The sequence below is a fragment of the Saccopteryx leptura genome, chromosome 3 (assembly GCF_036850995.1).
Source record: "Saccopteryx leptura isolate mSacLep1 chromosome 3, mSacLep1_pri_phased_curated, whole genome shotgun sequence".
Classification (NCBI taxonomy): Eukaryota; Metazoa; Chordata; class Mammalia; order Chiroptera; family Emballonuridae; genus Saccopteryx; species Saccopteryx leptura.
The window spans coordinates 133,415,177-133,432,130 of record NC_089505.1 but is presented as its reverse complement, the minus strand read 5'-3'; the positions used below and the strand labels follow the sequence as shown (position 1 = coordinate 133,432,130).

General features: G+C 41.5%; 2 protein-coding genes across 5 annotated transcripts in view; both read left to right on the top strand.

Moving 5' to 3' along the window:
- Positions 1-5,793, top strand: part of LOC136400196 (cytochrome P450 2J2-like) — a 35,678-nt gene extending 29,885 nt beyond the window's left edge. The window contains exons 9-10 of one of the 2 annotated variants that reach the window (XM_066376418.1): positions 5,352-5,547; positions 5,589-5,793. In XM_066376418.1, coding sequence (XP_066232515.1) covers positions 5,352-5,530 — 179 coding nt within the window. In that variant the 3' untranslated portion in view covers positions 5,531-5,547; positions 5,589-5,793. Of the gene's footprint in view, positions 1-5,351 lie in introns of both variants that reach the window. The other variant, XM_066376417.1, reaches the window with a different exon arrangement.
- LOC136400198 (cytochrome P450 2J2-like) overlaps positions 1-8,475 on the top strand; it is a 91,969-nt gene extending 83,494 nt beyond the window's left edge. For all 3 annotated transcript variants that reach the window (XM_066376421.1, XM_066376420.1, XM_066376419.1), the window contains one exon: positions 6,740-8,475. The gene's annotated coding sequence lies outside the window, so the exon portion shown is untranslated. The remainder of the gene's footprint in view (positions 1-6,739) is intronic.
- Positions 8,476-16,954: the final 8,479 nt, after the last annotated feature.

The following is a 16,954-nucleotide window of genomic DNA, read 5'->3' as shown; positions in this document are numbered from 1 at the left end:
TCTGCTCCAATGGAGCCTTGGCTGCAGGAGGGGAAGAGAGAGACAGAGAGGAAGGAGGGGGGGGGGTGGAGAAGCAAATGGGCACTTCTCCTATGTGCCCTGGCCGGGAATCAAACCCAGGTCCCCCGCACGCCAGGCCGACGCTCTACCGCTGAGCCAACCGGCCAGGGCCCATCTTTTGTTTTAAAGTGTGTCTCTGGTAGACAGCAAATGTATGGGTCCTGTTTTCTTATCCACGCAGCTATCCTATGTCTTTTGATTGGATCATTTAATCCATTTACATTTAAGGTTATTATTGATTTGTAATTGTTTATTTCAATTTTATTCTTTAAAACTGTATTCCTCTTTTGCTATATTCTTTTTCTCCTTTGATCTGTTTACAACAGGCCCCTTACCATTTCTTGCACCCTTGGTTTGGTTGTAGTGAATTACTTGAGGGGTTTTTTTGTCTGGAAAGCTTTTAATTTCTACTTCAATTTTAAACAATAGCCTTGCTGGATAAAGTAGTCTTGGTTGTAGGTTCTTGTTCGGCATTACTTTTAATATTTCTTGCCATTCCCTTCGGCCTCAAGTGTTTCTGTTGAGAAGTCGGAAGTCATCCTTATGGGGTCTCCTTTGTAGGTGATAGTCTTTTTTTCTCTAGCAGCTTTTAATATTTTCTCTTTATCACTTAGCTTTGGTATTTTAACTATGATGTGTCTTGGTGTAGATTTCTTTGGGTTTCTCTTTAATGGAGTTCTCTGTGCTTCTTGAACTTGTGAGATGTTTTCCTGCCTTAATTGAGGGAAGTTTTCAGCTATGGTATGATTGAACAAAGTCTCTATCTCTTGTTCTTTCTCTTCTTCTTCAGGAACCCCTATGATGCAGATGTTATTTCTCTTCATGTTGTCACAGAGCTCTCTTAGAGTTTCCTCAGACTTTTTGAGTCTCTTTTCTTTTTTCTGCTCTGCTTCCCTGCCTTCATTTATCTTGTCTTCTAACTTGCTGATTTGATTCTCAGCTTCATCCATTCTGCTTTTAATTCCTTCTATTGTGTTCTTGATTTCTGATATTGTATTTCTCATTCCTGACTAATTCTTTTTTATTATTTCAATGTCCTTTTTTATATTTACTATCTCTTTATTTAGGTGTTCTTATGACCATCTATTGTTGTTCTAATATATTTGAGCATCCTAACAATCATTATTTTAAACTCTGCATCTGGTAATTTGGTTATATCTGACTCATTCAGATCCTTTTCTGGGATTTCTCTTGATTCATTTGTGTTGCATCTCTCTGCCTTCTATTCTGTCTGTGTAAAAGAAGGTTTTGGCCACTGGAGTCCACTGAGTGTGGCCTCTGTGTTCCCTAGGTGTGGTCTGTCTGCAGGCCTGCCACTCCCTATGTTGCTGCTGCCTAGGGCATTTGAGTATGGGCGTTGCTGTGGTCTCTGCCTCTCCTTCACGGGTGTGGCTGTGATCACGTGCTCGGGTGTACAAGCCTCGGTGGCCTTGGCCTTCACCCCACCCCCACGGGTGGCATTATGCTCAGCCCTGAGGGCAGGGGGGAGCACCTTTTCTCAGCTTCAAGTCTCTGCCTAATTCCGGGCAGAGGAGCCTGCAGGAGGAGCCCACTGGTGGGATGGCTGCAAGCCTTGGCTCCACAGGCCAGGTGGGACTGTATGCCCATGCTCAGTAGTGGGACTCTGCCTGTTCTAGGCTTTTGGCTCCACCCCTACAGGAGGAGCCGGCTTCCAAGTCAGGCCACAAGCCTCAGTTCCACATGCGGGGCAAGGCTGTGATCCTGTGCCCTTGCTGAAGGGCAGGTCTCTGCCCCTTCCAGGGCTCCTGCCCGTCCCATGCAGGCTGGATTACAGACGGCCCACAGCTGGGCTTGACCACTTTTGCACATCCCCTCTTCCCTAGCCGGGCAAGACTGAGCTCACATCTGGGCCTCAGTGGTGGCCAGCCAGCTTCTGCCCTTGCCAACAGAACCGCACTTCCACGTCCCACTGTCTCCCACCCTTGGGCGAGCCCTCAGCCATGTGGGTGCGGGCGCTGCAGCTCAGACCCTAATACTCACTACAGTAGTCCCGGAAGCTCCCTTTTTCTAAGCAACTCTGTTCTGAGTGCCATGGGAGAGCTTGTTTGGCTGGTGTCCTACTTCCCTTTGCTGGTATTGCTGTTTCCAGGGGAAATATTCACTTCAGATTTGGGGAGTGACTCGTCTCAGAGGTTAGGGTGGCTGTCTCTCAAAATGTTTCTTCCTGTGCCTTCTAGATTACACTCTCTTCCTGCTACTCCAGTCCTCTCCTCTCCCCCTGTCCCCTGGAGCCCTGGGTGAATGGGTGTGAGAGAGGTTTTCTGCGCAGTCCCTTTAAGAGAAATCCTGGGTCTGAGAAATCAGTCTCTTTCTCGCAAACAGTATCCTGACTTGTTTCCAGCTAAATACTGTCCATACACCTCTTCTAGGCTCTGGGACCGCAGGCTGTGGCTTTTTTCCTGGGACTCAGGACCCTCCTCTCTCTGTTAAACTCACTTCCCGCCATGCGAGTCTCTCCCAGCTGCCATTAGTTCCGGGGCCTGGGCAGCCCTCTCCACATTTCCACATTTCCTACCAGTCTCAGTGTGGCTTCTTCAGTGTTCCTTGGTTGAAGAGTCTTCTTAGTTTAGTCCAAAGTTGGTTTTTCCAGATGATAGTTCTTAAAATTAGTTTGTAATCCACTTTCGTTCTGGGAGGTGGAAGTTGGTATGTCCGCCTACTCCATCGCCATCTTGTCTCTTTACTATAATTTCTTTTTGACACTTAGTTTTATTTTTTCTTTAAATGTGTATTACTTAGGAAGAACATGAATCATTACACACACGAGAGAGATGGGGGTAGTGACTAGTGTGGAGTGTTCTGGCCTAGGTAAGTGAGAAAGGTTTTGCAAAGGGAAGGAACAGCGGAAACCTGGAGAGCGTACCTGAACACAAGCACGATGTGGCGGGTCTGCACAGAGTGACTCTGGCAGTGATGGAAGACGTATTAAATGCATAAGACACTGTAAACATGTCAAGGAAATGGGAGGAAGTTACAAATAGGGAAGGAAGATAATAAAATGAACTGTGTGATGTTGGGCTGAAACAGAGGTTATCAATATGAACTCAGATTCTTGTTGGGTAGGTAGGTAGATACAGAAGTAAATAGAGACATAAATGTGTGTATACATATACATTTAAAAATATACTCACAGAATATACATATATAGATTCCCCAGTTCCCCACACTGAGACGCCCTGAGAGCAACAGCACCTGATACCAGTGAGCACGTCTAATGCCCAGATCTTAGTTTCTACATATCATTATCCACTAAAAGGAAGGAGGACTTTTGGGGAAAATGGCTGATTCCAGGATGGGGAAAGGGAAGCATTAGATAAGGCTAGAACATATTTTTGTGCCCAAAGTAAAAATATAACAGCTTGAATGCTCATTTACTAGGCAAATCTGGAGTACAGTGAGATCAAAACACCAATAACACATTTTAACCCATTGAAAAAATAGGAATCTGAATTCATACTGATATAAATTAATGAGTGAATAAATAAAATAGAGAGGAGAAAAACCATATCCTTTAAAAGATGCTAACTAATAATGTGGAAGAAATGATGGAATTTTAAAACTCCAGAATAGGCTACCATTAGATTAATTATTAATTTGGCCAAGAAATAGTAATGGAAACTAATTCAATGAAGAATGTTTAATAACATTGTCTCAAAGTAGCATTTATTAATTTCAAAGAGAAAAGATTAACTTTACAGGGGAGAATTGATATACACCACTGTAATCAAGTTTAACATCACCAGGAATGGGACAAATCAAAATCGTGTACCACCTGCTGGGATAAAATGAGAAGAACACAGCCTTAGTCAGCGAATGTTGCACCAGAAAAGCACGACTTGACAACCTCACCCTAATCATGAGGGAACGTGAGAGACAATTATCAAAGAATTGGTCTGTCATCTTCAAAAGTCCCAACATCATGGAAGTTGATAAGTCATTTGCATGGCATCTAAATGCAATTCCTGGTACTAAACTAGACCCTTTCACTGAAAAAAAATGGACATTATTGGTAGAATGGCAAAACCTGAGTAGGATCTGAAGAGAAGATGGTGGTAATTTCCTGATTTGGTGGTTTTATCAGATAATGTCCTTGTTTGAGGGAATTCATTCTGAAGATCTCATGGGTAGCATAGGTGATTTACTCTCAAGTAATTCAAGAAAAACAAGTTATTTTTCTTATTCTTGCAAGTTTTCCATACATTTGAAATTATTTCAGAATAAAAGGCACAATGTGAAAAGTATCACAGTAAAGAATTGTAATATACAGAAAGTTATTTTGACAATGGTATCACCCAAAAGAACACAATTTAAAAGAGTAAATTTAAATAAATCATTTGGGTTTCTTTTTGTTTTTTCATTATTAAACAAATGAAGTTACCAATCAGCTATATGACAGCGAGAAGGTTTATTATTATCCAGAAGATGTATTAAAGTCCTTTGCTTGCCCTTTACGTTACATTATTTTAATTCAGTGTGTAGCTTACACAATATATAAAATAAAGTCCCATGTTTAGAAACATTTCCACTAATGCCTAGAGAAGTTACTTAATTTACCCCAAATCACAGGTATAGAAAGTGGTGGAGTTGAAGTGAATCTCTGTTCTTCTTCCTCCAGTTCTGGACTCAGAACAGGGACAGGGATGTGGCCCCAACAGGGCCCAGTGTGAGCCATGCAGTAAAAGCCTAGGGCCCCATGTAGGAGTCAGAAATACTCCTGGGGGAAGGACCATCAGACACAAGGATTGTTCGAGGAGGGAGGCAGAAGCTGTTCCAGTGTAGAGGGCCATCTACCTCAGGGAGGGCCCCGATCTTTAAGGAGGAAAACGTGATCTGGGGGAAAGATGACTTGTTCTTGGGAAACCCTGCTCTGACATTTACTGCCTTATACTTTTGGATAGTATTCTTTTAAGGATTGAAAACAAATTAACAAAGTGTTGTTTTCTCCTTTTGTGATTGTTGTTTGTTAACTGATTTTTAGAGCTCGTAGGCTAGCCATCCACTATGTAGGTCAGCCCAGGACTCACACTTCTGTCATCACCTACACCCTGCACCTTCACCTGCCTGGTTCCTGAAGGCATTGGAGTGAGGCCAGACATATGTTTTCTGTTTGCCGGTGGCTGTCAGATTAAATGAGCCTCTGTGCGAAAAGCCCCAGGGCCTCACAGGCCCTTCCGCTGTTCAAGTTTGCAGGACATGGGAGAAGATTTCAATCCCTGCTGGGCACTGACACCAATTGAAAAGATAACTCATCTTATGTTCTTGTCTTTCAGGAAAGCGGGCATGCCTTGGAGAACAGTTGGCCAAGTCTGAGCTGTTTATTTTCTTCACCTCTCTCTTGCAAAAATTTACCTTTAAGCCCCCTGATAATGAGAAGTTGAGCCTGGAATTCAGATTGGGCGTCACCAACGCCCCTGTCAGCTACCGCCTCTGTGCTGTTCCTCGAGCATGAAGGTGCTGGGGAAGAAGAGGGGAAAGGAAAGCAGGAAGAATGGGCATGTCCTCTGAAGGCACGGGCACCTGCCCAGAAGTGAGGGAACAGAGTGGAAGTGGCTCTGAGGAAAGTTTGTAGGAACTGGACTCAGAGGAAACTGGATTCAAATCCAGTTGTTGTTTTTTTTATCTCCTCCCAGGAAGCCTTGAGCAAATCATGTGTCTCTAGAAAATGTCCCCAGTGATATTCCTAGCATAAAACCAATCATCTCAGACCTTGAACTTCTTAAATATCTGGGACCTTGTCTTCCATTTCTTTTCTTCCCTTTTTTTTTTTCAATCAGTTCACTCGTGTTGGAGAGTGAGAAATTGGCCAAAATACATCACATAGTGCGAGCAGTCTCATATGTAAAACAATGGACTTTGTTAAAGGCATCTCTGGGTTCCATTCTGGCTGTTTTGTATATCTGTCCTGATTCTAGATGAGCAGTCATGCACACGCTCCTTGTGGAATAAATGTAAAGCCAGCAGGCACTCATCCTAACTTGATAGATGAATTGGGACCCAAAGCCAAGAGAGTATGACCACAATGAATATGAAACCTTGGGGAACAGATGACTGGGAGTAACTGAACTTTCTGGCAATATAAAATTACTTCTTTTTCCCCTCAAATCTCATTAGAATAGGTTAGGGCAATGTTGCACTCGCCGGGTAAAACAAACACTGGAGACGTTTGGAGAGTTTCAGACAAAGTTTTATGGCCAAGAAAAAAAGAAAACAAAACAAAGCAAACCTGCGCAGGGGTGAGCTCAGGTGGTAGTCACAAGAGCCACACCGAGCGCCTACAGTCTAGGGGTTTTTATAGCATAGCAAGCAAGCAGTTCATACAGAAGCGAATTTGGCGTTTAGCAATTGGCTCCCCCAAATTAAATTTTAGTCACGTGCCTTAGTAACCAGTCATACAGTTGAAAGCCCCAGCTGGAAATGTCCCTATCTATCCCCTAGGATGTGGTTACATTTACTATCTTAGGAGTTTCTATGACTTCCTTATTTCAAGGACTCCTCAGCTCCTAGCCATCCTGGGAGTCTAACGACTTCTTTATTTCAAGGACTCCTCAGCTCCTAGCCATCCTGGGAGTCTGGGCTCATCTGTTTACTGGACTAGTTCCTTTGAAGTTATTTCTAAAGCCCATTAATGTATTTTATGGCTTTTATTCGAATGTCACAGGCAAAATGTATCCTCAGGGCACAAAACTGCCCCCTCAACCCTGTACTTAACCTTTAAGTTGTCCAAACAGGAGCTCCTTACCAAAGGAGGCAAGAAATGAAACAACAGAAGAAGACCACAAGCCCAGCTTGGATGCCTGGTAACCAGTGTCAACAGAAACTGCCAGAAGGAGGCAGCAGAGTATAAAACTAACCCCCTCATCCCTGCTCGGAGCTGATGCTCTTATAGAACTCAGTCTGCCTGCACCCAGGCGCCTACAATAAAACTCTCTTTTCTACACTTTGGGCTCTGCATTGTTGATAAGAATCCTTCCAAGTCCATGGCCTTTCAGAGAGATCTAATACGAGCTCTCGCCCTGCCCAAGTATCACACAAGGATTTTGTTATCTGACATCTGCAACTCTCTTATTTCTCATCTAGTGTGAAAGCTCCAGAGCCCCTACCCTTTTCCTTTGCATTAGTGCCTCACACACAGTGTGTAAGCATATGACATTCTCTCTGGCATCTGGGCCAGGGCACAGATTTTACCACAAAACAATGCAGCCTGTGAATCTTTTCTCCATTGCTGTGCTGCAAACACAGACACATGACAGTCCCCTAAATTAAAACTAGGTCCAGGGGCAGAGGATTTACAAGCAGAAAAGGATATGGACACACAGGATAATCTAAGTTTCAATGGAAATGGGCCCAGGTCAGGCACAGGAGGCCTGCATGCATTCGGGAGAGGGGCCAACAAGGGACTCTCAGAATGCCCTACATATTTACAGACAGAGAGCAGGGCTGGTTAGGTGACTAATCAGGACAACTCTCCTGGGTGAGGAAGCTGCTTTGTTAGACCAGGGAATTCCAGAGCTCTAAATCTTGTGAACTGGTGGTCCATTTTTGGTGCCAATTCAAGGCCAACTAGAATTCATAATTTGGGGTGACGGCGGGAAGGAAACGATTCATTGCAAAACAGCTCAAGGTGATATAATATGGTCATGAAAAAGTCAGGGCTGTCAGGAATCCCCGGGGCCATGTCCCTCCAGCTCTGCTCTCTTTTAGTCTGCTTTCCCTCTTCCCTACCAGTCTGAGCCAGTCTGTTTCTCTGCTCCTGTGCAAGTCAGTTTTGCTCAGCTCCAGGGAGAGGTCTTCAGTGTTTTAACTCAGCCAGGAAACAGTCTTTAGCCTTTGGTGGAAAGGGAAAAGGCACTCCTTGGGCTAGAGGGGAGCTAGCTTATATAGACAGAAGTCCCCATCCTTGGTCACTGATTGGTCCATCTAATGCAAATGAGGACTCCAAATTCTTGTAGTTTGGTCCAAAAAGTATGGCCCTATTGGTCAGAATGGAGCTGCTCTGATTGGTTGATGAAAATGTTGATGGGTGATATAGCATTGCTTTAATTGGACGGGGAAGCCTCAGTCCTATTGGTTAAAAATGGATTCCAGGAACTCCTGAAGGACAGGCTCAAATAGCAGAAACAGAGTGTAGAAAGGCAGGCAGTTCAGTGCAGGAGGCATACAGCTTAGTACAGGCTCTCCCTGAAATGCAATTTGCATGACAGGCCCCTGTGAAGAAATGGCTGCTGGCTTTGTTTTGTTTTTATTTGTTTGTTTGTTTGTTTAGTTGCATAACTGAATTTTTTGCATCCAAAAATATATTCATGTGTGCTATTTTTCCAACCTTGAGACTATTTCAAACAATAAAGACTGTGTTTTTTACTAGCTCATTTCAAAAAGAAAGAATTTTGCTGATAATTAAGCTTTTTTCCCCCAATGCATCACAAAACAATTCTTTTTGTATTGCCTTTTCCCTCTTCTTCAATAAATGATAGCATTATAATCTTAAAAAAACAAAACAAAAATATGCTTAAGCCCAGTTAAGACACCGGGAGCCCTTCTTAGCAGGCATCTTCATTCCCAGGTCCACACTCTGCGGTCAAGCCCTTCTCCCTGTAAGCTAACTCCAGCCCACTGAGCCAGCCTGTTGCTAAGCTACCAAGATGGAAGGGGTAGGGCATTATGGGTGGAAACATTCCATGGACTTTGAATTTCTTCTCTTCTCAACCCTTTACTGTGACTTTGAGCAAGACATCTAACCCAACAAGCCTTCATTTCCTTCCTCTAAAACATGGGTATGAAAATAAACTTCACTCTGTGGTGGTGAGAATAAAATTTACAAACACAGCATGGGACTCAATAGGGTGCCCCCAACTTAGAGCTACTCCTTTTCCCTCTGAACGAAATTTCTGCAGGTTTCATCACTTTTCTGGTTACTCTTAGATAACAAACATTCATTTGGGTCATTACAATTTGCAGCCTAACAAGTATACAATTTACATACCTCTTTAAATTAGCTAATTTAGCTTCCTGTTCAACCCAATTTTAGATTGGGAAGATTTCCAGGTGACGTAAATGGGGGTGCAGCCAATTCTTCTCTGGGCACTATGTTCTCCCTCCTTCCACAGGACCCTGCGCCCATCTCAGTTCCCAATACTACCAGCGCCCTCCAGACTCACGCCCTTGATGTGGACAGTTTTTGCCTTCAGTTAATATCCCTCTTCTACTCTTGGATATCTGCTAAATCAAATTTTATTTAGCTTGTATTACTCCTCCAGGAAGTCCTGTTGCTGGGATCCACGAGGGCCCCAAGCTGGCTGTGCCACAGGGTCTTCATTAAGTCCTACATCTTTGTCCCATTATGAGTGTTTTTGTCATTACTCATCAATAATTTGGTTAGAATGTGTCTTGGTATATTTTTCTTTGTTCAATTGATTGGGATTTATTAAACTTCTTTTATCTGTGAGTTTATTATTTTTTAGATTTTTTTTTTTTTTTTGAGAGAGGCAGGGAGAGAGAGAAACATCAATCTGCTCCTGAATGTGCCCTGACCAGTGATCGAAGCAGCAACCTCTGCACTTTAGGACAACACTCCAACCAACTGAGCTATCTGGCCAGGGCTTTATTTCTTAGAAAAGTTCTAAAAGTTTTTGTCATTATTTCCACAAATACTTTTTATGAGCACACCCCTTACCCCTATAGTTCGCGATTTCAGTCACGTTCGTTAGACGCCCCCCTTGACATTCACCTACTGGATTGCTGAGCTTCTGCTCATTTGGCCCTTTTTCTCTCTGTGCTTTAGTTTAGGTACTTTCTATTGCCCTGTCTTCAAGTTTCTTTTCTTTTCCCTTTTCTGAGGTGTCTAATCTGCCATTAAGCCATACTTTTTTTTTATTTCATATATTTCTTTTTTCACTCTAGAAGTACAAACTGGTTCTTATTTTTAGAATTGTATTTCTCAAATATTTTCATGTGTTCCTTTCAATAATTGAATATACTTGTAATATCCATTTAAAGAATTTTGTCTGATAATTCCATCCTTTCTGTTATCTTTGTATCTCGTTCTATTAACTTATTTTTCTCCTGGTTATGGGTCATATATTCCCACTTCTTCATAGGTCTAGTAATTATGGATTGATTTTGTAAAATATTTTAGTGTTTGAATTCTGTTATCTTCCTTTAAAGAGGATTGAGCTTCGTTTTAAGAGGTGGTTAATTTACCTGTTGAACACCTTAATCCTTTGAGGCTCGTTTGCAAGCTCTGTCTGTGTTACGTAAGCTCCATTCTAGGGCTCCTAAAGAGAAACCCTTCTAGGGTCTCCACCGGCAACGTGAGGTGTTCCACATGTTCTCTCTACTCTGTTGAAATTCAAATAGTTCCAACCACGAAATGTCATGCAGCTGATAGTTCTCTGGTAGTGGTTTTTATCCCTGGTTGCTGTTCTCTGTCAAGCCTCATGGAGTCTCACCTTACACATGCAGTTTACTATTTGGCTGGTCTCTCTGAATATCTGCAGAACTCTTCCTTGGCATAGCTTCCTCTTTTCTATTTTTTCCCCAACAAATTCCAACTATGTCAGTCACCCCAAATTCTTCCCCCTTCCTAAACTGGGGTCAAGCAATGTCCCAAGTAGAAAGCCAGAGAGATTTTAGAGCTCACCTCATTTGTTCCTTTCCATTGAGAATCAGAGTTCTTAAGGGTTAATTTTCCAATATCTGCAAATTTATTTTTACTTACTTTGACTAATTTTGGTTTTTATGGAAATTAAGATGGGCTGAGAACAACTTTTATTTGCCAAAATGGTCATAATAACCCCCACTCCCATATTTACACTCCTTTTCCACTTCTTTACCTCAGAAATTGACTCTGTGTACATTTCGCTGTCCTCTGGGCTGGCCTGCTGACGAGTTTTGGCCAATAGAATGTGACAAAATGACTTTGCTGAGCTAGGACTTCTCCCAGCAATTCTGGAACTCTGCTTACCCTAATGGATGATGCTAAACACATGGCCTAGTTATTCCTGTCACATGGCCCTAGATGACAGCTGGCCAACCACCAGATCTGCACAAAATACCAATTGAGATGAGCCTGACCCAACTATATCCAAAGTTGAACACAGATGCATGAGTTTTATTCTTTTTTTTTTTTAGAGAAGAGAGAGAGACAGAGACAGAGAGGGAGAGAGAGGAGAGAGAGAAGGGGGGAGGAGCTGGAAGCATCAACTCCCATATGTGCCTTGACCAGGCAAGCCCAGGGTTTCGAACCGATGACCTCAGTATTTCCAGGTCGACACTTTATCCACTGCACCACCACAGGTCAGGCCACAGATGCATGAGTGATCCCATCTGAGACAGACACTGCCCAACTGAACCCAGGCTAAATTGCCAACCTTAAATAAATGTTTATGGTTTTAAGCTACAGCATTTTGAGGTGCATTGTTACACAGTAATGGTTAACTAATACATTCCTTGAGGGCTGGAATAGTGTCTTTTTCAGTATTAAGAACGTGCCTGAAATATGGTAGAGACCAATAAATGAATAAGGTTGAATCATTGTGGTCTGGTGCTAGCTTGGACCTATTGACTAAAATCAGATCTCTGTCACTACTCCTCTGTCCCAACACCAACTTTCGTTATAACCCTCCAGTAATACAGCGGAAAGTGCAGGCCTCTTCTTCGTCACTGTTCCATTTCCCAGCTGGCTTTCTGGAATGGGGCTGCCTATTCCACTTCCCCATGCTTACTTCTCAAAAATAGGCTGATGTCCCTGGCTGGGTATTTTGTACTATTTGGGTCACACTGTGTTTTTGTGCATTCACCATGAGCTATCTGTTCTGCTCTGAAAAGCTAACAACCTTTCCCTCTGCTTTTGAAACAGATAAGAAATTAAACTAAGTAAGAATAAATAGTCAAATGCAAAGGCTCACTTTTGGGGACTGGCACTGAATCATGATAATGTCTAGTACAACTGTCAAGGTCAGAACAGAGGCTTCTCCTCACCCAAATACATCAAGGGCCCAAAGAGATTACATAAAACAACATGAAAAGACTCAGTATGTGTTTGTGGGTTGGGGAGGCATAGCATGGGGAGTAAGACACACTGGGGGTCAGGGCTATGAAGCGAGGCTGGCCTGGATTCAGTACAGGTTTTACCGTTTATTAAGTATTGCTTATGAATTAAAGATGATACTTTACTTTTCTGAGCCCATTTCCTACCCTGTCTGGTTGCCTTTCTCTGTGGCGTTCCTCTCTGTGGGATGATTAACTATAACCACCCTGATATATGCAGGAGTGGCCATGTCATTTGCTTTGGCCAATAAAATGAGAGTAAAAGTTACAAGAGTCACTTCTGAGTGATAAGAGTAAACTACTAGTAGCTCATGTTTCTTTTTTCTCTGCCATAAGACCAGTAACATCCCAGATAAGGGTCTTTCAGCCTACATCCAGGTGACAGATCACGGAGCAGAATCATAGCTGATTCAAAGTGAGAAAGGAACCTGTTTTATTGGGAGCCACTAAGATTTTGAGATTATTAGTTATTGCAACATAACTTATCTTAAAACATCTGATAAATCTGCATTATACTTGAGAACAAAAAAGGAAAAAATATATACATACTATGTTACTTTGCTTAGTATTTATAAATGTAAATTTGTATTATTATTGATATATAATATTATATATGATATAAAATACATTATATATAAATACAACTTTAATATATAGATATTAAAGAACGGGATAGTGTGCCTGGCATATAATAATAAGCTGTAGTTGTAACACTGTTACGGTTATTTCAAACAACGCCTCCAGTTATGCCATTGGAGATTATTTCTCTACTTTTTTTCCTGGCAATTTGATCTTTCCCCCTCTGGGTCCATAGCGCAATAAATCTTTCCCCCTATTGACTACTGGATCTGGCAGGGCTGCCAAACTCTGAAACCCAAGATGCTGTCATGGTGGTTTAAAAAATTTGGCTCTCAAAAGAAATTTCAATTGTTGTTCTGTTGATATTTGGCTCTGTTGATTGATGAGTGTGCCGACCACAGTGGCCAAATTTTTTTAACTATATAGGTAGGTACATTCCTTATCGAGGTAGCACCCACACGTGGTGTTCTGTGGAAGAACCACACTCAAGGGGCCAAAGAGCCGCATGTGGCTCGCGAGCCGCGGTTTGCCTACCAGGGGCCTAGGTGAACAGTGCTTTCTGGAGTTGGATTATGTACACCACATGTGAGGGCCTTGCCTTTGCCTTCGCTGGGTGTGTGATAACTCAATCACTTCTCTGGCCAAACTACAAGCAGTCTCCAGGTTACGAACATGATAGGTTCTGTAGGTTTGTTCTTAAGTTGAATTTATAGGTAAGTTGGAACAGGGAGATTTACCTATTAAATGCAACTTAGACAGATGTTTGTCTTAGCATAGTATTTATTTTTTACCTTTCTGTGCATATAAATACTTAAACATTTTCAAACCTACAGAACCTATCTTGTTTATAACCCAGGGACTGCTTGTACTGAACTTCTATCAATTTTCTACACATTTAGGTCCTTTAATGTCTGCATGTTTTTATATAAGCTATTACTTTTTTCTGCAAGAAATGTCTAATTACACCTGGCAGACTCAGTTTCACTGTCAACTCCTTAACGATATTTTTCTTGACTCTCTCAGTTACTACCTTCTCAATTCATTCTCTGAGAATTTTACTCAAAAGCTTTAATTTGCTACTTCCATATCATCTCCCAATTTTACTGGCTTTACGGAGGAGATTGTGCCTTGCTCACATAGGCTCAGTACCTAATGGTTTTGATGCATAGTAGATGCTCAGTAACTATTTGTTGAACCTATGGGTGGGGAGTAGCCAAGTGACTAAGACAGAACAGAAATATTAATGCTTCAGTGTGTCAGAAATTTTTGTTGCTATGCATAAGCCTTGTACCTCTATGCACCTTAATTTCATATCCTGGGACTTCAAAGATTGCTCATTAGGATCTGTTCCACCTCCAAAAATCTGATTTTGGAGAGAAGAATTTCTGAAATGGCAAAGTAAGGACCTCCAAACAGTCACTCCTCCATAAAACCCTGAGAAGACTAGCAAAAGTTGGCAAAGTCAACATTTCTAGAACTCTCAAAATTAACCAAATTCTTGCAACAATCTAACTCAGGGGTCCCCAAACTACGGCCCGCGGGCCGCATGCGGCCCCCTGAGGCCATTTATCCGGCCCCCACTGCACTTCGGGAAGGGGCACCTCTTTCATTGGTGGTCAGTGAGAGGAGCAGAAGATGCATCCGCATCCTGTGCTCCTGGAGTACTGTATGCGCCACAAAGCGCTGCGTTGCTCAGGTACAGTACTATTTCTGGTGATGCGGGACGCACATGTCACGGCTCTGGAAGCGTGTCATATCACTTGTTACGGCTAGCAGTGACAAATATGGAACCGGACATTGACCATCTCATTAGCCAAAAGCAGGCCCATAGTTCCCATTGAACTTTCTCATATATGAGCTTTCCCATATATGCCTTGGTCAGTTTGTTGATTTAAATTTACTTGTTCTTTATTTTAAATATTGTATTTGTTCTCGTTTTGTTTTTTTAATTTAAAATAAGATATGTGCAGTGTGCATAGGGATTTGTTCATAGTTTTTTTTATAGTCCGTCCCTCCAATGGTCTGAGGGACAGTGAACTGGCCCCCTGTGTAAAAAGTTTGGGGACCCCTGATCTAACTATTTAAGAGGAAAAAAAAGCTAGATCTTAGTAAGAAGTGAAGTCTTACTAAGGTGAAAGGTAAGGGCATTTGAAAATAGCCAAAGCAGTCCTGAAAAAAAAAATGCGGGGGGCTTATAATTCCTTATTTCAAAACTTACTATAAAGCTAGACTAATCACGATGGTATGGTAGCAGTATAAGGACAGACACATAGATCAACGGACTAGAATTCAGTGTTCAGAAATAAAAGCACACACAAGAGGTCAGGTCATTTTCAACAAAAGTGTTAAGACAATTCAATGGAGAAAGAATCATCTTTTCAAAATAAGCTGTATTGGAAGAAGAAAATATTCACATGCCACAGAATGAAGTTGAACCTTTATATCATATGCAAAACTTAACTCTGAATGGCTCACAGACTAAATATAAGAGGTAAAATTATAAAAGTCATAAAAACCAGTATAGAAGTAAATCTTCCTGACTCTGGGTTACTTAAATATGAAACCAAAAGCACAAGCAAAAAAGAAAAAAATTGATACATTGGAATTCATAAAAATTAAAAACTTTTGTTCTACAAACAAAACTTCAAGAAGATGAAGAGATAATTAACTCACAGGATGGTGAAAATTATTTATATATACCTTAATATGAGGTTGTATCCTTAATAAACAATTATACAAAAACAAATAGACTAAAAACAATTGGCAAAGAATTTCAATAGGCATTTCTTTAAAGATGAAATAGGTAGGAATGAGCAATAAGTATAAAAATATAGTCAACTTCATTAATTCTTAGGGAAATGAAAATCAAAACTACAACAAGATACCGCTTCACACACTAGGATAGCTAAAATATAATAAAGACAATAAAAAGGGTTGCTGAGGATGTAGGAAAAAGCGGAACTCACATGCTTGTGGAATCTTGAAACCTTGCAGACCCAAGAAAACAGTCTGGCAGTTCCTCAGAATGTTCAGTACGGATTTATTACATGACCCAGCAGTTTCATTCTTAAGTATATGTGTTAGTTTGAACCGCTACAACAAAATACTGTAAACTGGATAAGTTATGTACAACAAGAATATATTTCTCACAGTGCCAGAGGCTGGAAGTCCAAGATCCAGGTGCCAACAGATCGGGTCTGTGGCGAGGGCCCACATTCTGGTTCACAGACAGCACCTTCTTGCTGTGTCCTCACATGGTGAAAGGGTAAGGGCGTTTTTCTCAGGCCTATTTTACAAGGGCTCTAATCCCATTTATGAGCCTTCAGGACCTAATCACCTCCCAAAGGCCGTATATCCTATATACTATCACCTTGGGGGGTGGGGGGGCAAGCGGGGGCACGATTTTAACATAAGAATTTTGGAGGGACACAAACAGACCATGGCAGTATATCCAAGATAAAAGAAACATGTTTCCACACAAAAGCTTGCACATGAATGATCATAGCAGAATTATTCAGAATAGCCAGAACCCAAATATCCATCAACTGATGAATGACTAAACGAAAGGTGGTATATAGAGGTAATGCAATGTTATTCACGAAGTACGGATACCTGCTACAGCACTGATGAACTTTAAAAACATAATATTTAATTGAAGAATCTAGTCATAAAAGACCACATTTGGATATGAAATGTCCAAAATAGGCAGATAAAGTAAATCAGTGGTACCCTGGGCTGGGAGGAGGGGAGAAAGAGTGACTGCTAATGGCTACAGGGTTTCTATTTGTGGTGATGAAATGTTTTACAATTAGGGGATGGTGATAGATACACAACTGTGAATATACTAAAACCTTCTGAGCTGAACACTTTTTAAACAAGTTACATGGTATGTGAATTATATCTCAATAAAGCTTTTATAAAAATGTGACTTGGGGTAAAACCAAAATAGAGGCTTGGAATAAGTGCTGGTTAGTTGTGAGGCTGAATTAAAATATCCTGGTCTCTTAATTTCTTGCCTATTCAGACATTCCTTCCAATACACTCCTTCAATTTCTTCAGAACATCCTGCAACTGACTTCTAAGGAAAATATTCTGTCCATCATGAGCAAGTCTAGTTTAGCTAGATCATACTGGTTGACTTTGTGGAAGAGAATGTTCCCAGTGATGTGAGGGAAACTGAGAAAAGCCAGAGAGGTCCCCTGACTTCAAAGAAATTTAGTCTAGAAAGACAGACACTTTTAAAAAGTAG